We start from the raw sequence: 21717 nt of genomic DNA, 5'->3' as shown, positions 1-21717 counted from the left end.
CACCGGGGAGAGGAGAAAGGCAGGAAAAGGGAGTCATTTGACATCAGAAAAGCAAAAAAAACAACAACCCATAAACAGCAATCCAGTCACAACAAAGAGGAGGTTTGAGTTTAATTCACCAAACACTGGCTCCTACCCCTTTATTGTTGTTGTGATTCATCTCTGGGAGACACTCAGCTTTTGGGGATCAGTGATTCCCAAATAACCTGCTGCCTTATTTACAGCCCCGGCCACGCCTGGAATTCCGGGAAGTGCGCGCTGCTGCCCCGCAGCCAAGTTGACATAGTTCTCATAGCACAGCATCGAGGTTGAACGGTAAAATTCACATTTGATGGGGTAAAACCATCGTGAGAACGCTGCTTCTAGCACAAAAAAACCTGTGTTTTACCAGGGGATCTTCCCAACCTGGTTATAAATAAATGCTGTCACTAATCTTTGCTTAATTGCTCGAAGCAATTAAGTTTTGAAGGGCATACAGGAAATTCAAATTAAGCCGGGTTTAGAGTAATGCAGGAGAACAGGAAGAGGGACTGTCTCCCCAAAATTCACAAGAGGAGCTGAAAAATCAAGACCTGAATTCAAGGGTCACTTCTGTGGCACTGGCACCTGGATGTGGGTGACAAAAGCTCAAGCCCTGCCCATCACACCCATTTTTAACTGCGTCCCAAGCACTGCCAAAACGGAGCCGTAAATCTGAATTAAAAGTCTCTTTCGTGGACAGCCACAACTGGCTCCGTCCTTAACCGGATTAAGTAATAAACAGCAATTATTCAAATCCTAAATTACTTCTCTGGCACTGCCACTGCTGGTTTCAACAGACCAAAAAAACCCACTGCTTATATCCAACCTTTCCCTTCTGCTCAGAGAAATGTCCTACTTTTTCTGCTTCTTCTCCTCCTCAACAGCAACTCAGACTTCTGGATATATTCAGACTTTTGGGTTTCACTCTCCTTCTGTCATGACCAATTTTTCTTATTGAAAAAAAAAATCCAGAAGCCAGAATTCCTTCCTCTTAAAATCATCCCCAAAAGGGAACTGCTGTTTTAACAAGGAGGGGTCAGTGGTACATGATGTTGAGGAAAAAAAAACCCAAATCCACTGGAAGAACCCCTAAAGGCCACTTTTCTCTGACACCTTCCCTGCAGCACTGCCAACTCCTGACTCTCTGAAACCAACTCCTGACTCTCTGAAAACTTGTCTGAAAATTAAAGATGGATTTCTCGGCTCTGCCAGCCACGTGCTATTTGTCCTGCACTCACAGGGGAAGAAAAAAAAAAAAAGGAAAAAGCAAAATTCACCCTGGCCCTTGGTACTTCCCGGGTGATTTCTTGTGGAGTAGAGAAGAATGAATCCTGTCCTTAACAGGGAAGCTAAAGAGGCCCAAGGGCTGGAATTCATCACCCTCTACCTGCAGCTGTCAACAAAGCCCTTAATCTGCAGGGAGCAGAGGCTCTCCAGATATCCAGCTGCACTCCTGGCAGGGCAAGTGTGGAGCCAGGAAAAAATCACAGCGCTGCTCCCTGGAGCCATTCCAAACCTCCAGCCAAGGGCTCCGGGAATTATCCTCTAGAAATGCCCGGAGAAGGTTCCGGGGAGACCCGGGAGCCCCCTACAAAAAGGAGAGAGGGGGACCTGTGTAGAGAGTGGGTTTCAACTGAAAGAGGAGAGATGTTAGGAAGAAATTCTCTCCTCAGAAGCTGGCAAGGCCCTGGCCCAGGTTGCCCAGACCCCTGGAAGTGCCCAAGGCCAGGCTGGAGCAACCTGGGACGGTGGAAGGTGTCCCTGCCCGTGGCAGGGGGTGGCACTGGCTGGGCTTTAAGGTTGAGTCTTTGAAGATTTCCAGCAGTTTTCCTCGTGCTCATCAGCCACACACAAACCATCAGGTGTCTCACACCAGCTCAGGCTTTCAGACTTTGCCAGAGCTTGCACTGAAACCCTGAAGGATATTTATTTTTAACCAAATGCATCAGTTTACGTCCTGAAGCGGAAAAAGAGAATTTTTATGCTGAAGGGGTCGCTGAAACCAAGAAAAAGGGGGAGTGGAACCAAAGGACGAAGAAAGTATCCACCCCCTCCAGCAAAACAAAGTGTCAGGATCCACGGTGCTCTCTGTCATAACATAATAATCAACCAGAACACGTTATTCTGAGAAAGAGTAAATATTTTCCCTCATCTCAATGGCAGCCATGTCATTGTCAGGGGCTAATTACTAATTCTGGAGAAGGATTCCAGCCAAGAGCTCTGCCTTTCCCCCCCTGCACAGCTTTGTTACCAGCAGTTGTTGGCTCTGCTCTGGGTGCTAAAAATGACCGGCAGAGGAAGGTCCCGATCCCAGCTGGGATCTTTGGAGCACGTCTCATTCTGGACTCTCACAATCACATTTCTTCTGAAACCATTGCCAAGGGAGCAGAGAAGAGCTGAGCTGTGAGAAATGCAGGCTTTCCAGAGCTGAATATAATTCCCTCCTGCAACGTTTCCTTAGGGCACGCTGTGCTTTGCTCCCAACAACGGTGCCTTTGTCAGCTCCCTCCAACAGTTGTCCAAGAGATGCCATTTCCCAAGTGTTTCCCAGTTTCCCAGGGACAACCAGCCCCCAGACACATCAAATCTCAGGCCAGGAAGAAGAATCCGCCCCAAAACTCGCAGATACAACTTGTCCCAGTTAGACACGAGCCCGGCCTTTATTTAATATTTCACCCTGGCTGGTAATGAAACACATCCTGAGTGTGTCCCCCCCCCCCCGCCCAGAGCAGCTCTCGGGAAGGTCACGGGCCCCGGGAGCAGCAGGATTGGGATGGTTGCTGCGGGATAAATCGGGCTGCAGCAGCTGCAGCAGCTCACAGCCCCCCTCAGTCACACTCACACACACAAACCCCCCACGAGGAGGGGGTTTTTTTCCCTGCTGCAACTTCTCCCCTCCAGCTGGAGAGAGCAGGGACTTCAGGCACAGCCTGGAAATCCTCCCTGCAGGGAGGAGGGAAGCAGAGAGTTCCGAGCCTTTAGGAAAATGGGAACTGCTGCACAGATCTCGGGGGCGCATCTGCACCAACCTCTGGGGCTCGGTTTGACATCCTGGAGCTACTTCTGGAACTGGCTACGGGGGTTCTCCAGGAACAGCTGATTTTGGAAAGGTACAAGGGCCAATAAATAGGAAAGGGAAAACCAGTTCATTTTCGGGATGAGATCTGGATTAATTTGGGTCTGAGAACACTCAGCATCCAGCGAATCGAGAAGAAACGCAGCGAAGCTTCTGCCTCCCCAAATTTGCTGGCTGAGATGTTCTCAGGCCGACAGGCTCCTGCCCAGAACTGCTCCCTCACACAGCCCGACCCTGCACCTCTCTGCTTTATTTTCTTTGGGGTTTATTTCGTTCTTTGGAAATCCAAGCTGAGGGATCCTCCGTGCTTTTCTACTCCCAACGAGAAGGTCACGCCGGAACAACCCACGGGAAAGCTGCACAGTCATCCCTGGCCCCGCTGCAGCAGCAGCTGCCTCTGGGCTGCGTTTCGGTGCCCGGGGCGCCCTCGGTGCCCGTCCCCACAGCTGGGGTGCCAAAATATTTGGTTTTAAAACCAGAGCGCGCGGCGGCCTCGGCCGACCGAGCGCGACGGCGGAATCTGCCGTTTAAACGCCCCGATTTTTAGGAATCGTTCCGGCTGACGCAACCCTGAGCTGAGAAACGTGTGACAGCGGGACCTGAAAATACTACGCCGGACGTAACTGCGACCGAGAGCGGAGTTAGGTTAGAACCAGAGGGGATTCGTGGCTCGGTCCCGACAGAGGCAGAACATTCCAGCCCTGGTCGTGGCAGTGCTGCTGCCTCCAGCCCAGCGGGCTCTGCCGGGCAGGACCGTGCTCCCAGCTCAGCACGCGCGGGACTTACCGCGGCGCCGGCACCGGGGGTGCCACGACCGTCCGCGCCCTGACTCTGCTCTTCGGGCCCGCGGGTGACGAGGATCCTGAAGTGCTGCTGCCTCGTGTTTTGATCCGGCCTGATTTTAAACAGGCAGCCCGGTCCTTGAGGAATCCGCTCGACCAAATCGCTCCCCGGGATTTCCGACCTGCTCCGGCCGGTTCCGGGCGGTTCCGAAGCCGGCCCGTCAGCCGTGGGGCTGATTCCTTCTGCTGGCGGCTGGACGGGGTAGGAAGTGCTCCTTTCCAGCCGTATCCGAGGATACCTGACCAATCTGTCCCCCTTTGTCCCAGTAAACCCAAAGTTACAGCCGCCCCCGGCGCCCGCTCCGCTCGTCTGCGGCTGCTGTAACTGGAGAACAAAGAACTTTTTCCCTGAATTTGCTGACGGATCTGGCACATGCTGCAAGGACCAGCGCCGGGGTTCAGGGCCGGCGGCGTTATCCGGAGCCTCCGAACCCAAGGGAAGCAGAGTAACTTGAGGCACATCCGCACTGGAAGCCCGATGCTGAATCCTCACCCCGCTTATGTTCAGACCCGACGCCGCCTCGTTCGCCTCCTCTCTCCGGGCAGCGGCCGGAGCCTCCGTGCTCTGGTTGTTGGGGGGAATGGTACAAACCACCCGGCGATTACAGCCAACGGCTCCGTTCGCCTGCTGCCCCGACCCTTCCGCCGGCCGGGCCGGAGAGTTGTCGGGAGTCCCCTGTGGCAGAGAGTGCTTCTCCGGAGGGGCAGGTTGGCAGGGCCCGGCGTCCTCGTCGGCGCCTTTGCGCTGCAGCGAGATCTGCACGGAGGAGCTGCGCGTGGGCCGCGCCTCGACGCCGCCCAGCAGCTGCGGGATGAACATGGACGCGCTCCTCTTCAGGGAGCCCCCCTCCGGCCCGTCGCCGTCGCCGCCGCGCCGGGAGAAGGCGTGAGGGCCGGTCCTTCTCGGCAGCGTGTGGAACGCCTGGAAAAAGTCGTCCTCCCTCTGCCGGTCGAGGAGCTCCGACTCGGGCGCCGTGTTGCTTCTGCCGGAGCCAAAATGAAACCGCAGCCGGTGGGCCATGGTTTTACGCGGAGAGGAGAGAGCGGCAACGATTCAGGCGCTGCCAGGAGTTAAAAACCGGAGGCATGGGCTCCGAGGAAAAGCGGCCCATCTGCCAAACGGTTGGCACTGCGGCCCCGGGAGCGACAGATAGCACAAATAGCCCAAGTGGCAAGCAGCATTCCAGGCATGATTGGGCAGGAGCAGTCAGCGCTCCTACACACGGGGACATAGGGTAGGATGGCGGCGGTCACGTGGCCCGGTTCCCCCTCTCCAATGTGAGCGTGGGGGGGGGGGGGAGGTGGGTTTGTTTTTTCCTTTTTTTTTTTTTTTTTTTTTTTTTTAGGGCCAGCAAGAGCCTGAAACGGCACCTTCCCAGCTGCTCCTTTTCCATCAGGGAGGAGCGGCCCCAGCGGGAGAGCCGGCGCAGCTGCCCGGGGCCGCCAGCCGTAAATCTAAACCGCGGGGCACCACAGCTTGGCCGCGTCGAGAAACACGCCCCTTTCGCGCTGAAGGGCTCCGCACGCGAACGAGGGACCTTCTTTCCGGGGTCGCGCTCCGGCGCCGCGGCAGGAGAGGAACAAATGTAGCCCGGTTGTGCTTTCGGTTTTCACCGGGCTCCCCGCACCTTCAGAAAGCTCCAGTTCCATGTTGAGCTGGGTACGACCCGAGCAGCTCCAGCTCCAGCTCCCGGCCAACAAAGACCTCTCACGGTCAAACCAGCGGGACGCAACGGGCGGTGGATGGGACTGGATCTTATTTTGCAGCTAAAGCACGTTACCCAAGGACAGAGCCTCTCTCTGCACCCCCAGTTTCTCTGTTTGGACTGGGGACAGAGCCACAGTGTGCTTGGGGCATTTGGGAACAGCGAGAAGGAGCAAAGGCCTTGCCACAAGAACCATTCAAGCAATAAATATTTCAAAGTAAAGCCAAAATAATCAGTTGGGTGTCTTCTCCCCCTGTTGCAAACCTGCTGCTCCAAACCCTGGAGCTGTGCCACAGCTCAAGAGCTCCTGGAAGGAAAGCAGTGGCTCCTTTCCCAGGAACAGGGATGGTTTTCCCCCCGCCTCAGAGCTTGGATCATCTCCTCTGCCCTCTGTTTATCGGGAACACGGAGGAAAAGGACGGTTGTTGAAAGCAGATGTTTTGGGTTTAATAAAAGGACCTTCACAACCCTCATTCTACAAGTTCAGTGGCAGCAAACCCCCCCCCAAGCCAAGCACTCACCAGTCTGTTCTCATCAAACACCTCGAACAGCAGCCGGTGGTTGGTGGGGTTCACCTGCGAGAAAACCCAAACAACAAGAAAAGCTCGGGGGAAAATATTTTGACCAGCAAGGGGCAGGCAGGTTTTTAAGGCCAACGTGTGAACAGCAAATTTAAAATAAGATTAACCATCCGAGTAAAGCAGCAAAGAGGGACTTACTCTAAAATAAAACTCCTCGTTCCATTTGGGGTTCAGTGTCTGTAAAAGAAAGAACAGAATTTACATGCTGAGGTTTCTTTAGGTTTGCCAGTCTGCCATCATCAAAACAGGCATGCAAGTGACGTTCTTCTAGGGGGAAAAAAATGTAATAAAAATGATTTGAAACAATATTGTCATCAAATGATCCAGAAATTCTCTCCTGAGCGAACCAAACGGGGGAGGATGTTTGACTCAGATGATCCTAAAATAGATGTTCAGTATAAATAGGATTCAATGAGTACAAGGCAAATCACTGAGAACCTGTAGAAATACAACCTGGAGACATTTCACCCTCCAGATCCGTGAAAAAATATTATTTTTAAACAGAAGAGTAACACCGGGGCTACAAAACCAGGAACAGATTTAGACTGGGGATGAAACGGAAAAATAATAAAAAAAAAAGAACAAAAGGGAGCAACAAGCAACACATGAAACTGTGTTCCTTAATATTCCCAAAGCTATTAAAATATACTATTAAAAAGAGTATATTCATACCTTTTTGATGGTTTTTGTCTGCACAAGAGCAAGTTCTCTGTTCTCATCTGCCACGTACAAGGAGAGTTTCACATAGGGGTCACTGCAGAAGAGAACATCAGATTTAATGGAGAATTCCAGAGGGAATTTGCCAGCAAACTGCATAAGAACAGCACTTCCAGGGAAGAGTGTCTTCAGTGAAGTGTGGGAACTGCAGAAAGCCACTTCCACTTGAAACAGCCAACTCTCTTTTTTGCCAGCTCTCAATATTTGGTATTTTCTTCGAGCTCGGGCAATCGTAGGTTATAAAATTATCACACTTCATTCGAACCTCGGCATGAGAAGGTAAAACTTCCAGCTCTTCTTGTGCAGGACAAGAGCACTGATGACTTAGAAACCCTCAAGAAACCCCACCAAAACCCCCCAAAAAACCCCAGAGCATCCTTTAGAAACCGCGTTATTTCACGGCCCTGCGAAAGTGGAGCCCATGAACAGCTTCCTGTTGGCTCCCTTGGAACTGCTTTTGCTTTCTACCCTCCAAACAGCTCTTGCCAGTGACCTGATGCATTATTCACTTATTTTAAGCTCCCAAAAAAGGGGGAGGAGAGCCCAGGCACACGGGGGAGAACAATGCAACGAGCCGAGGCCTACGTGGCTCTATTTTTACTTGAAGAGCTTGAAACCGCCTCCCCCCGGCACAAAATTTGGTCTCCCTGTTCTGCAAGGGTGTGCACAAAAACCTGCGAACTTGAAAATGCCAGAACCCTTTAAACACACCCAGAGACAGCCCTGTGCATGCACTTAACTTAAAAAGTCCCGAGACTTTAAAGAAATCCCAGTGTTTTTTGCTTGGTCGCTCTCGTATTGAAGGAGCAGCAGCTTCCAAAGAGAAAACAAAGCCTTACCTGCCAAACTTGCAATCCCTCGTGCCCAAGCATCCCAAAAATCTCACCTCTCTGTACCAAATCCCAGAGCCACCTCGCAGGCCTCTCATTTCCCACCTCACCCAAACTCCACCAGAAATGCAGCTTTATCCCCAGAGCTGCTACAGATAATGACTCACGGCACAGGCAGCTGGGAAGTGGTGCCTGGGGGTGAAAAAGGGAGTTCAAAGTGACATCTCAAACTCCTCCTCCGGTGTCTCCTCCTTCCCTTAATGTTCTAATAAAGGGTAACCAATTCCTTCACAGCTCTGGCTCTCTTGGAAATCTCAAGTGTAAAGAAAAGATCTGTTTTCTAAACGTGTTCCAAAGGAAAAAAAAAAATGTCTCTTTTAATGTTATAAAACAGATGGAAGAGTAAATACGCTTTTTTTTCCTTCCCCAAACCCCAGCACTCGTGGGTGCCACTGGAAGTCTGTTTAATTAAAACTAAGTTGCTGGTGAACAACTGAACAGCAGGCCAGTGAAAATCAGAGTAACCCAGCCCAGTTCCACCCAGACTGGGATGGTCCTTCCCTCAGCCCAGCCTGGTTTCCCAACCCGGGACACCTCAGTGTGGGCATCCAACACCCCCAGACCCTGGAAATCCATCTTTTTGGAGATTCTTCGGTATTTTAGGCCTGCATGAAGTCACAGCTGGCCTGGCAAGAGCTCAGTGCAGGGATGGACGGGCACGGGGCAGCACGGGGGGGCTGCTTCCGAAGCGAAACCAAAGCAAGCCAAGCAAGTTCTTCCCTATTTTAGAGATGATGGGAAATCTGCCGTGAGTCATCACCTCAGACTAAAAGTTCTTGGTTCCAAAGACGGGGGATTTGTCATCAGAACACCAACCAAACCTGGCTGAGAGGGGGGGAGCTCAGCTTTGTTCTGCTGGGCTATTACTCACTGCTGCAGGGAGGTTCGGATGACATGAGCCACGCCGCTCCTTCTGGCAGAGGAGGTGTCAGGGACCCGAATTTATGACCCCTAGGACGTGGGCACAGGTAGCCAGGGATGCTTCTCCTTCTCTCAGATACCACCCACAGGCACGACATAATAAATTCCAACTGCAGCCTGGGGGCACACAAGGGCCCCCTCCCAGCACCTTCTGCTTTGCTGCTGCCCCAGCTGTCCCCTCCTGGGCCACCAGCAGGGCTCAGCCCCCTGCCCGCGGCTCCTCCACACCTGCCACAGTTGCCCGGGGCTCCCAGAGCCCGGATTAGCCCCAGGCCGTGTTTCCACGCCTTCTTGTCACTCAAGGGGACGCTCAAACCTCAGCCCTGTGTTTGTTTTTTCGCCGGCGCAAACCGCCGGTTCCACACCCGCAGAAAAAGCAGAAGCTGCCCATCATTTGAATCCCTTCTCCTCCACGATTTTCCGTGCCAGCAAAGGGCGTAACACACGCGGAGACGGGTAAAACCCCGCGCATTTCGGTGAAGAGCCTGGAAGCCCGATTTCCCGGGAAGCCATGCGGAGATTCTCTGGTGCCCTCTGCTGCCAGGCAGCAGCAGCAAGGGAGCCCCTGGCAGGCTGAGCCCCTGGCAGGCTGAGCCCCTGGCAGGCTGAGCCCCCCGGGCTCGCCGACTCCTCCCCGGCTGACTGGCTGTGACTTGCTGGCGCTGCCTCCGGGCTCTCTGACCCTTCCCATGTGCCAGCAGAATGGATGCAGACCCACCCCGTGCCCGCACCCCTTCTGTCACACACCCGGGCGAGACAAAAGCGACGTGAAGGTTCCACAGTTAAAAAGGGCAATTAATTATCCGGCACATTTCTGCTGAGCAGCCTGTCGTCCCTCCCCCCTCCGCTGGCCACACACTTGGCCCCAGTCCCTTCTGGCTGTGCCTTCCAGGGCTTTCCTCACGTCGAGAGAGCCCCAAGTGTTTTCCACGTGGGAAGCAGGCAGCTCTGGCTCGTGCCACTCCCGGGACAGCGCGTTCCCCACGCCTTTGGGAAAGCCACCCCCCCCCTCTGCCTGCCCGGGGGCCGTCCCCTCCTTCCCAGGCCTGCTCTGGCTGCAGAGTGGCTGAGCTCAGCCCTGCCCAGGGCTGCTCCCAGCGCCCTGCAACTCGGGCAGTGCCCAGCTCTGCAGTGCCCAGCTCCCCCCTGGCACACGTGCCACCCTGCACTGCTGCAAGCACTGGGGAGCCACCTCGTGAGGAGCCAATTATTTTTTTAAATGGTCTGAATAATTTATGAAAGCAACTCCCTTCAGAGGATTTGTGTTGGTACAAGAAGGGGAACGGGCTGTTGCCCAAAGCTGGTGCCAAGGGGGAGAGTTGGAGCCTGGAGCCTGCCTGGCCCAGCTCCACCACGGATCCTGGACGCAGGAGAGCAGAGCAGGAGAAAGGGCTTCGCAGAAAAGAGCAGGTAAAAGTGATAAACCCAGAGGTTTATCACCCTAAGAAACCCTCGTGTCACTAGAAGAACAGCTCCCTGTCCACGGAAAACATCCACGAAAAGCACTTGACCTTTCCAGCTTCCAGGCAGCCACAATTTCCACTTCATCATTGAGGAGGCAAAAAAAGCAGCAACTAAGGCACCCCCATCAGTCTCCTGAAACCTCCTTAGCTGCCACCAAAATTATTTCCTGAGGCAAAAAGAACCCCCAAAAAAGCAAGCCAATGAACAGTTTGTAAGCACCGTTAAAGAAATACAGGAAAAGCCACGGGGAGGCTCATTTATACATGAAGAAATTCGTCATTTCAATAAAAGCTAAAGCTGGATACGGCTGATTTCAAGCTGATAAAAGCCTTCCAAGTAGACTGGGACATTTGCAGCAAAGCCTTTCCTCACGCTTAGGCTTGAGACAGCAGGTCTAATTTTTCTTTCCAAAAAAGACAATTAACGGTTTTGGGTTCGTTTTGGCTCCAGGAGCAGCTTCTCCCCCAGCTGGTACCTGGTTGGCTCTTCGGGAAGGGCTCCCCGTGGTGCCCAGCCCATCAAACAGCCCCAGCCCAGCACCCACCTGGCTCCAAAGATGTCTTTTTTGGCCAGGTCGATGCCAGAGACCACCTTCACCCTGAGGATGCGAGACTCCTCCTGCAACAGAAAAGGAAAGGGTTTAATGCTTCTTGCAGTTCCATTCTGGAGATCAACAGTTGGCAAGAGGTGAAGAGACAGCAGGAGTCTCTCCTAGGGAGGGTGTGGAAAAGAAGAACCTCTCAGGAGGAGGTTTATCTGAATGCAGAGCTGTTTAGAGTTCAATGAAAGCAGAGGAGATAACAGTAATCACATCAGCGCCAGAATAATGTAACAATAACAGCAATAAAACCAGAAGGGGATTTGCTGAACGGGGCCATTTCCCATCCTAAACGGTCCACACCCCACAAAATTCCTTCTGCACTGCTACAGCTCTTCGAAGGCAAGGGAAAAGATTCATGACGCTTTCGTTCTGAGGTGGAAAAAATAAAGACGCAGGGTTCAAAATAAATCCTTCACATGATTTCTTTAAACCTGTCTCAGCACGTAGGGAGCTCAAAACCCCCAAACCAGCGTTCAGCTGGAGCATCAGCCTGATGCTCAGTTAGGTAAAAATGTTTGTTTGGGTTTGGGTTTTTTTTCCTACCGAACTGGAAGCTGGAAAGGCTCCTGCACAACCAGGTTCCTCCGAGCCCGTGTCGGTGATACCTCCCCTGCTCTGATCACCCTCCCCGGGCTGCAAGATCCCAGATCCGGTTACGGTAACTTGAGCCTCCGTCCCTCGAAGCCCGTTGAGAAAACAATGACACTTCCCCGCAGGTTCCTCCCGGGCTCTTTGCTTCAGGCAGCCCCAGACACGGCTCTGGTGCCCGGGCAAGGGCAGGAGCAGCACCCCCAAATAATGAAGTGATCCCCAGGCACAAGCAGAGACAAGGAGTCAGAGCTGGAGGGTTAAGGAGAATGGAACGGGTCTGAAGGACAACAACCATCCAGCTGGAGTCCCGACTGCCACGCAGAGGAACAGGAGGGAGCAGGGCAGGCTGACAAGGCTGATCAGACACTCGGCTCAGCGGGACCCGGATCAGGGAAGCAGGAACACGCCACGGGAGCAGAGTTCCCCGGGAGCACAGTTTACCACCCCTTCAGCATCTCCACTGAAAGACCTCCATCAGTGATAACATACTGTCATTTTCTGGCAACTGTATCCAACATCTCCTGGAGTCAGCAACAAGCGGAGAGACGTCCCACCGAGGTGGAAGACTCCCGGACACAACCTTGGGATCCTCCTCCCCTCCCTCCTCATCTGCTCGCCACCCCACCCCACCCAGCAGCACCCCGGGGACACTGCAGCTGCCTGCCCTGGCACAGCCCTCCCTGCCCACGCTGCCGTCCTGCCCCCACCGTGGCAGGGCCTGGTTAGCGATTAGCGCCGAGCTCCACCACCAACCACGGCCACGCCGGCTTCTGTCCAATCATTAACACCCAGGCTGTGCTCTCCTGCCTCCTCCAAACATGTCAGAGGTTACACAGTTCTCCCCTTTGCTAAAGGGTAACCTTTACACAGGTTGGGTGTTCTCTGCTGCCATTTTAGGGGACTCGGCTGGTTTAGGTGGAACCAAGCTTGGGAAGCGGGAGCCAATTATGCAGCAAACCCCAGACTTCACCCGCAGTGAACAAACCCCAACTCACCTCAGAAAACACATGAAGGAACGCAGATGCCTTCAGAGATTCAAGAGGCTTCTGTAGGAATGTTTATCTGGATGATTCACAATTTGTTAATTCTTTGTTAAGCGCGTTCACTCCTCCAGCTGCTCTGAAAAGCTAAGTCACTCCTAGCACCCATTAAAGCACTCACATAAAACTCATTAAGTCCTGCCCTTGGATTAATAAAACACCCCGGAGCTGGGAAGTTTAGAGATGAGTTATGGCAACAAAAGGGAAAGAACACGGGCTGAGCACAGTGCCCCAACCGGTGATCCAGGAGAGGCAGCTGTGGAGGTTTGGAATGCACATCTGGATGTTCCAACTGCCCACTGAAAGGAGTCCCCAGCCAGGCACGGTGTAAGGAGGCCAGACAGGAGAACTGCCCAAAATACCGATCGATGATGGGGGCCTAAAATTAGAGCTGGGCTGGTTCCAACGAGCCAGACAAGTGGGAAAGGCGCGAGGGTCGATGCGAACCGATATCTGCACAGCGGCCCCGCGGAGCGGAGCGGATTCAACGCTTCAAAACCCACCTCCGAGTCCGACCCCACCGGAGCGACGAGTTCCCTCTCCGCTCTCCGAGGGTGGGGCCAGCAGGTTGTCACCTGAGGGTCCCCCAAGGTGCACTTACCCAGGCCCCCACAGTCCCGGTTGTCACCCCGCCTGTGTCTCACCCCGGAGGAGCTGCACCCGAGCCGCGCCGCCGGGGGAGGCCGGGCTGGGGTTGGGCGCTTTTTTTTCCCTGCTCTCCCCGCCGAGACATTTTGGATTCCGACCCACGGCAGGCGCCAGCGAGGTAAATTTCCACTGGCGGGGAGGAGGGAAACCAGATCCCGCTGGAATGTTACCTGCGTGCCGAGACTCCGCGGATCCGGTTTCGGCCGCTGAGCGCCCCGGCTCTGGTTTTATCGTGAAGTTTTACTGTTTGCAAAACACAACGTGCTAAAGACAGACAACAGATCTTTAACTCGGGGTTCTGCTGGCAAAACACATCGGAATGGAAAAGACAACAGTCTTTAAGCCAGTGGTTTCCTGAAGGAAACCCCCCCACACACACAGAGCATGGTGTGCCGGACAGGGCACACGGTCACCCAAACACCCGAATAACCAGGATCTGCAGTTTCAAAGCCAAATAAAGGATTTGTCACCTACACAACCAGAGTGCTGGCTGCAGCAAGGTCTAAGCATGTCAGGCTGGTCCTAAACCTCGTGCCCTCACCCCCAGGTGAGACCAGCCAGGAGGACCCCAAGTGAAGAGCGCGGCCTCTGAGGACATCCCAGGGACTTTCTGAAGGCCACAGCGACAGAATGTGATAAGACTCAGGATAATTGTTGCCATATCTCACTGATCTTGAAACTGTCTGCGGCGATTTTGCCAACAGTGTTCGATACAATCTCAGTCCTGCAACGCAAACAACACCAAGCACCAGGGCTGTGACCCACATCTCCGCTCTCCTCTGCCAGTTCAGCACAGGAACACAAACTTAAAAGGTCACTTGGTCGCAGCCACCTGCTCACCTGGCCCAGGCAGGGGAATGAAAATCCCCTTTCACACAGCTTCCCCACAAGCAGCCCGGGAACCCAGCTCAGATCTTCACCCCTGGCAGCGTTGATCATGTTCCTGCTCACCGAGTGTAAACCAAACTGTGCCTGTTCTGACCCTCACTGCAGGATACAACATAGCTGTAAAAACCCCATTATTTCCTCTAAAGGAGCTCTCAGAACAAGTCTGTCTTCCAAGTCCCAGCCCAAGCACATTATTAAGAAACGGGCTCAAATCACAGGCCTGACCTCGTGAAAATCTGCTTACAGGGAATTTCTCCTGCATGTTCAAAAACAGTGTTCCCAGGGAATTGTGATCTATTTTTACAAAAATCCACGCAGCCAGCCAGACTCGAGCAATTTTAGCAAGCATGTTGAACCAGGTCACCCGTGAGCTCCAGAAACACTGGAGAGAACGCAAAAGAACCTTAAATTAATGGACTTGCTGTGCTGCACGGGACTTTACTCCCCTTATTTAAGTTTTGGGCCTATTTATATCACTCACTGAAAAGAATTAATCTAAGCAACACGTGGCTCTCTGCACGGCCTCATTCACTGAGCTCTCCAGTGTCTCCTGCAGGAATCCCAGAACCATTAAAGCTCAGGAAGTTCTCTCTTCCCTTGGGGGACGCAGAAACTCAGCTGAGTCATTAAAACCTCGAGGGTTTATTTAAACAAATATCTCCCTGCCCTTTGAGCACGAACCACCACGAAACAAAGGAAGATGATCCCCCCATGTAGGGGGACACTGGCCCTGACTCTGGGTAAAAGAACAAGGCTGGTTTCATCTCAGATCCTGTCGGGTACCAACCAGGGCAGGTTGGGCTGTAGCCACTCCAGTAGCCCAGGTAGGTGCCCAGGGATCCCACAGGCACGGTTATGTAACCATAATCTACATTCTCGGGCGAGATTTCACGATTCCAGGCCATAAACAATCCAACAATAAACCGGGATTGGATTTTTAACTCCATTTCTAACTGCAGGTATCAGTTCCAGGGCGCACACCCACAGCCCCGACCGGCCCCCGGGGGCAGTTCCACCTGCAGAGCTGAGCGGGGACAGCACCAGGAGCTGCTGAAACGGGCTCTGCTGGAAAATCCTTGAGAGGAGGGAAGCTACACCGACCGACAAGAAAGCAGGAAATTCAGCCTGGCCTTTTCACACCTCTTTAACTCCTGTAAAAGCTCCCCTGCAGTAACTTCAGCTCAGAGCAGAAGTGGGGACTGGGAGTTTTCGCAGAGAGACTTCATTTTCTGACACAGTTTGTTTTGTTGCATGAGTCATCCCATTATCCAACCAGAAATTAAATTAGGTCTTCCAGCTCTGGGCTGCAGTTAATAATTAATGTTTCCAGCCTCCCCGGTGAAGAAATTCTTCCAAAGCCATTAACATTTCAGGGAGTGCTGCTGTCAGTCACGCCAGCAGTTCACTCCTTTGGTCTCTCTCCTCCCTCTTCATCTTTTTAAAAAGAGCATCAAGTCATATCCCCTGGCAGTACCTCTTCTCCCTTCAGGCTCTGCTCCCCAAGGATTTTTACTCTGGGGGACAAATCCCACAGTTTCCTTCTCCACTGCAGCCACTGACATACGGGGATGTGTTATTAACAGCCAAAGATGTCGACAGAATTTAAGGCTGGAGTAAAACAAAAAAAAAACCTACAAGAACGTGCCCAGTGCAGGAAGCTGAGTGATTCAGCTGCAGAAGGTTCTATGCATACATGCAGTCAAGGTGCTTCTCAGGAAGAAGAAAAGCAGCTACTATTTCGATGTAAAGGTTTCTTTTTTCCTCTAGTGGAATGTGCTCATCTTTTAGACACTCTAAAAGAAGAGACCCATACAAAGAAAAGGAAAACAAACACTGATATTGAGCACTTTTTTGGCTTGTATCAGTAATTTCTGCACACATAGTGAGGGTGGAAGGTGGAAGTCTTGGGGGGGCTGGGGTGTTGTTTGCACAGATTGTTGGATTTAGGAGTGTGGTTTGGTTTTGGTTCTCAGTTGTATTAATTGCTTCATGGAAATTCCTTAAGGATTTGTCAATAAACGGATTGTTGCTGGACCGAGCTCGGGGCTTAGCTCAGCCACTTGTTCCCAGAATGGTCCTCGAGGCTGACTAGACTAAGAAACGCTCATTAAAAGCTTCACCGCTCATTAGCCAAAACAAAGGCCGGACTTTATGTCCTGCCAGGCGTCCTGGAGGCAACAAAAGCCACATTCAAAGCCCATGTCCCGCAGAATGGGGTTTGTCCCGCAATGGGGTCGCTCATTCAGCCCCCCAGAGCAGGCCCTTGTCCCGGAGCAGCCCAGATGTGTGTTCCTCCACCAGGCACAGAAGGAAGGGAGCAGAGGGCACGGCCAGGTCGAGTCCCTGGGCCGAGTTCCAGGCTGGAGCTCCTCAGCTGCCAGCCTCAAACATTCCAGGGGAGGGGATTTGGCCTCTTTGCAACTTCACACTGACACCAAACCCAGCAGATTCTGTCCCAAACATCAGGTGACGGCTCCAGAAAACACAACTGCCGGTAAGGAACTTGTGACACAGCAAAAAAAAGTCAAGGGAAGCTGCCAGGCAATGGCAATGCCCCGAGGCAACCTAAAGCCAACCACCCCACCGGGCTCAGCAGTTTGGTTTGTGAGCCCCTCCCAAGAGCAGCACTCTGCCAGCTCAGCCAGTGGATGGAGAGGAAGGACCAGCACACCCAGACAAGCACCACTGAGCCAGAGTCTGTTCTCCCATCTTGTGATGGGAATGTTTAATATTTCTGCATCCAGCAGCAGCAAAGTGCTGCCTCCTCCTACCGCTCTCAGCTCTCAAACTGGGATCTGGCCATTTGCTTTCCTCATCCAGCCTCCCCTGAAACCTCCAAGTGAGGCCAGAAAACTGTAAAAAACGGCAAATCGCTGTCCCCCCTGTCCCGTGCTGTCCCGTATCACCCGCCTCTAATGCACCTCTCAAGTACTGAAAGCATTTCTGGAATATTGGGCGGGGGGGGGAATCTCTCCGTGAAAAAGCTTCTCTGAGGTGATCACACACAGTGCAGGCTGTTCTCTGCCTCGATTACCAACAATCCTGTCTTTCCATCTGACTGGAAGCCTCTTGATTGTTCCAAAAAAAAAAGAAAAAAAAAGATCTCTTCAGTGTCAGCGAAGCAGCGAGGATGTTCCAGTCTGAGCTGCAGCAGACCACGGACCGACACGACATTAATGGGCACCCTGTCCACAGCAAAGGCCACGGGGGTGGCTGCACAAGGACACTCGGAGAGGCCAGGAGCCGGCTCTGCCCTCGGGCACAGGGTGAGGACCCCCGGGCTCAGCCCGTGCCCTCGGTGGCCGCAGAGTTAAGGGGCCAGGAGGTGCCTTGGGGAGCCAAACCAGACCCGGGGCACGGCTGGAGCCCGTCTGACCTCCTGACACGAGCTACCCCGGCAGCACCAGGTGACAGCCCCGGGTCCAGGTTGTGGGATCAGCTGCAGCGCTGCCTCGCCTCCCGATAAACATCAGGCTGCCGAGCCCCGAACACCGAAACCGGCCGGTTTCCACAGCAACGCCAGCGCCGAGCTTCGGGAGAGCATTCCTGCCTTATCAGGCACTGTGCGCTCCAGCCTGCAGTGACACAGGCCGAGGGTCCATCCCTGTGTGCTCCACCCTGCACACCACACCAGTACCTGCACTGAATCACAGCCGATCACTCGACTCCAGATGAAGGAACACAAATGCAGTTACAGGCAGTTCAGAACCGAACTGACCGGATTTCAAATGAAAATCAAGCCCCGTGACAGCAGCACAGGGGATTAAAGGTAAATTTTCCCGCTGTCAGCGGGCTGATGGAACCACGCAGGGTTTTGCTAAATCAATTCAAGCGGTGTCAGAGGCGTTTCTTTAATAACAATGTCGATCAAACCAGTGACTGAAGTCGTGACTGAAATGCTTTAAGATATGCACCAGTTCCAACCCAAATTTTGGACAATATTCTAAGGAACAAAGCGACACAGGTAGGCACATAATAGCAGAAGACTAGAAAACACTTTAGCTACAAACTTGACCATCTTAACTCTGCAGACTTTGGGGCCACTCAGCAACAGCTGTGAAGGGCCCAAGGCTTCAACAGCTTCCAGAGGGGCTCTCCCAGGATCCTGCCTTAGGAGCACACCAGGCACAGGGTGACAAATGACCTGGCAGGTAACCCCCAGCCAGCCTGTACCCACTTAGGGCAGCCTGCTTTACGAGGTTTAGGTTTCCAACTGCAATGGAAACGAGTTCAGACAAACCCCAAACTTGACTCTGCGGCTTCACCTGGCTCGGGTCCAGCGACAGGATGTCCCTGGAGAGCACAGCCCCAGCCTGGCAGGACCTGGCAGGACAGGGGTGGACCTGGCAGGACAGGGGTGTGCCCACAGCTCCAGAGCCACCACCCCGGGGGTGCAGGGAGGGACAGATGAAATCACTGCCTCGAGTCAGGGGAGGAAAATGCAGGATGTTCCTTCTCGTGCTCATTAGACCACAGGCTGAGAAGGCACCTTCTGGGTAAGAGAGGCAACAGGAGCATCCCAATAACCACTCCTCTTCTGTGGACACTGGCAGTCGAGACATCACCTGGCAGACAGATATTCCATAATACAGCCCAAGAATCAAGTTCCTCGATTTGTTTCGTTGGGGCTTTGGGGTTTTATTTTGGTGGGTTGGCTTGTTTGTAACTATTGAACTGCAATTATAGCTTCCAGGCCTGTGCAATTTAACCACATCTCTTCTTTCAAATTAATTACTAGTTAATGGCTGGCTTTTTTTCCTGCAGAAAACAATCCCTTTCCCAAGGATTTGTTTTTCCTTCTTTCTGGGAGAGGAAAAGGCAGTGGGAGCAGAGGAAGGGAGTGCTCCAGTACTGGGAACTGGGCAGTTTAAGAACTGCAGGCCGGAAAAAGTTGGCGTGACAGCAGCTTGAACACTTGTGAAAGCCACAGTTCCAGGTAAACCCTGGCAGGTGCTGGCACTGAACTGGCAGCAGCTCCAGCCCCGAGCCAGCAGTGAAACCACATTCCCTCCTCCCGGGTAGGAATCACCCAGCCCGTGCCACATTCCTGCCCAGCTTACCCAAAATAAGAGCGTGCACAAGATTGCTTCTGCTGCTGCAGCGAAACCCTTGCTCAACTCAACGACACATTTAAGAGGAGGGAGCAGCGAAAACAAAGGATGGAGGAGCAGAGGAGAACCGGGAGTTCCCATTCCCCGGGACACAGTGCCCTCCAACGGCCAGCCCTTCTCACGGAACCCAAGGAATGCCAGTCCCCCCTTCCCAAAGGCAGCACTGCCCTTTGGGACAGGACGACAGCCGGGGGGGACAGAGGCACCTCTGAACGGGGGTGTATCTAAAACTAACACTTCTTCGCTCCCTCAGACACACATTTCAATACAAGCCACCTTAAGTGTCTTTACATTAAAACTAGAATTCACTTAGTGTCCGTACTAGTGAGCCAAACGTGCTGATAACTCATAAAAAGAAGGTTTAAAGTGCAGGCTTTTATAAAAATCTATTGACCTCCGGAGAACCACAGCCTACTTTGTTCTTCTGCCACACAAGGAGATAGGCAAGCCCTACCACTTATGAAACGCTTCCTTATCTGGACTTTTTAATCATCATTTAAAGTTTACATGCTATCCCTGAAGCCAGTGCACTTAGAGTCTATAAAAACAATTCAGGAGGGTTTTTTTTTTTTCCCCATTTAAAAAGCCAATAAAAAGTCACTCTTCTGAATTGGTCATTGCTAAGATACTGTCAGCACCGTGACCGAGGGAGGCCCCTCTCACACTGGGATGGCAGAGTCAGGCTTTATGTAACTGGAGTATTCAGAGCAGAAACAGCAGAGCTCCCATTTAAAGGCTCTGTGTTCAGTGCTGGCCACCAAAGGTGCCTCTTGTCCAGGAACTCCAGGGGGTTTGCCACAGAAAAGGTTCCAGGTTCAAGCAGCAGCTGGTGCAGCCCAGGGCAGGCTGGTCCCCCACACTGCCCCTTCCCAGCTGGCAGCTGAGGAGCCACGGCTGCCCCTGCTTCTCCAGCACAGCAGGAGCCTGGTCCTCAGCACCAGACACACCTCAGCATGGAGAGACACCTCAGCACCCAGAGACACCTCAGCACCCAGAGACACCTCAGCACCCAGAGACACCTCAGCACCCAGAGACACCTCAGCACCCAGAGACACCTCAGCACCCAGAGACACCTCAGCATGGAGAGACACCTCAGCATCCAGAGACACCTCAGCACCCACAGACACCTCAGCACCCACAGACACCTCAGCACCCACAGACACCTCAGCACCCAGAGACACCTCAGCACCCAGAGACACCTCAGCATGGAGAGACACCTCAGCACGGAGAGACACCTCAGCACCCACAGACACCTCAGCACCCACAGACACCTCAGCACGGAGAGACACCTCAGCACGGAGAGACACCTCAGCACGGAGAGACACCTCAGCACGGAGAGACACCTCAGCATCCAGAGAGACACCTCAGCATCCAGAGACACCTCAGCATCCAGAGAGACACCTCAGCATCCAGAGACACCTCAGCATCCAGAGAGACACCTCAGCACCCACAGACACCTCAGCATCCAGAGAGACACCTCAGCACCCACAGACACCTCAGCATCCAGAGAGACACCTCAGCATCCAGAGAGACACCTCAGCATCCAGAGAGACACCTCAGCATCCAGAGAGACACCTCAGCACCCACAGACACCTCAGCACCCACAGACACCTCAGCACCCACAGACACCTCAGCACCCACAGACACCTCAGCATCCAGAGACACCTCAGCATCCAGAGACACCTCAGCACCCAGAGAGACACCTCAGCACCCACAGACACCTCAGCACCCAGAGAGACACCTCAGCACCCAGAGAGACACCTCAGCACCCAGAGAGACACCTCAGCACCCAGAGAGACCTCAGCATCCAGAGACACCTCAGCACCCACAGACACCTCAGCACCCACAGACACCTCAGCACCCACAGACACCTCAGCATCCAGAGAGACACCTCAGCATCCAGAGACACCTCAGCACCCACAGACACCTCAGCATCCAGAGACACCTCAGCATCCAGAGACACCTCAGCATCCAGAGACACCTCAGCACCCAGAGACACCTCAGCACCCAGAGAGACACCTCAGCACCCAGAGAGACACCTCAGCACCCACAGACACCTCAGCATCCAGAGACACCTCAGCACCCAGAGAGACACCTCAGCACCCACAGACACCTCAGCATCCAGAGACACCTCAGCACCCACAGACACCTCAGCATCCAGAGAGACACCTCAGTACCCACAGACACCTCAGCACCCAGAGAGACACCTCAGCACCCAGAGAGACACCTCAGCACCCAGAGAGACACCTCAGCACCCAGAGACACCTCAGCATCCAGAGACACCTCAGCATCCAGAGACACCTCAGCACCCACAGACACCTCAGCATCCAGAGAGACACCTCAGCACCCACAGACACCTCAGCACCCACAGACACCTCAGCACCCACAGACACCTCAGCACCCACAGACACCTCAGCACCCACAGACACCTCAGCATCCAGAGAGACACCTCAGCACCCACAGACACCTCAGCATCCAGAGACACCTCAGCACCCACAGACACCTCAGCATCCAGAGACACCTCAGCATCCAGAGACACCTCAGCACCCAGAGAGACACCTCAGCACCCACAGACACCTCAGCATCCAGAGACACCTCAGCACCCACAGACACCTCAGCA

At 53.4% G+C, this 21717-nt stretch overlaps 1 protein-coding gene across 5 annotated transcripts in view; it reads right to left on the bottom strand.

Moving 5' to 3' along the window:
• The window catches only part of NEDD4L (NEDD4 like E3 ubiquitin protein ligase), a 35874-nt gene that overhangs the window by 10885 nt on the left and 3272 nt on the right, over positions 1-21717 (bottom strand). For all 5 annotated transcript variants that reach the window (XM_032676982.1, XM_032676981.1, XM_032676983.1 and 2 more), the window contains exons 2-5: positions 10763-10836; positions 6899-6980; positions 6365-6403; positions 6167-6220 (exon numbers count right to left, since the gene is read on the bottom strand). In XM_032676982.1, coding sequence (XP_032532873.1) covers positions 6167-6220; positions 6365-6403; positions 6899-6980; positions 10763-10836 — 249 coding nt within the window. The remainder of the gene's footprint in view (positions 1-6166; positions 6221-6364; positions 6404-6898; positions 6981-10762; positions 10837-21717) is intronic.

The sequence above is a fragment of the Chiroxiphia lanceolata genome, chromosome Z, assembly GCF_009829145.1.
Source record: "Chiroxiphia lanceolata isolate bChiLan1 chromosome Z, bChiLan1.pri, whole genome shotgun sequence".
NCBI classification, from domain to species: domain Eukaryota; kingdom Metazoa; phylum Chordata; class Aves; order Passeriformes; family Pipridae; genus Chiroxiphia; species Chiroxiphia lanceolata.
The sequence above is the reverse complement of the archived record's forward strand: the minus strand, read 5'-3'. Positions and strand labels throughout refer to the sequence as shown.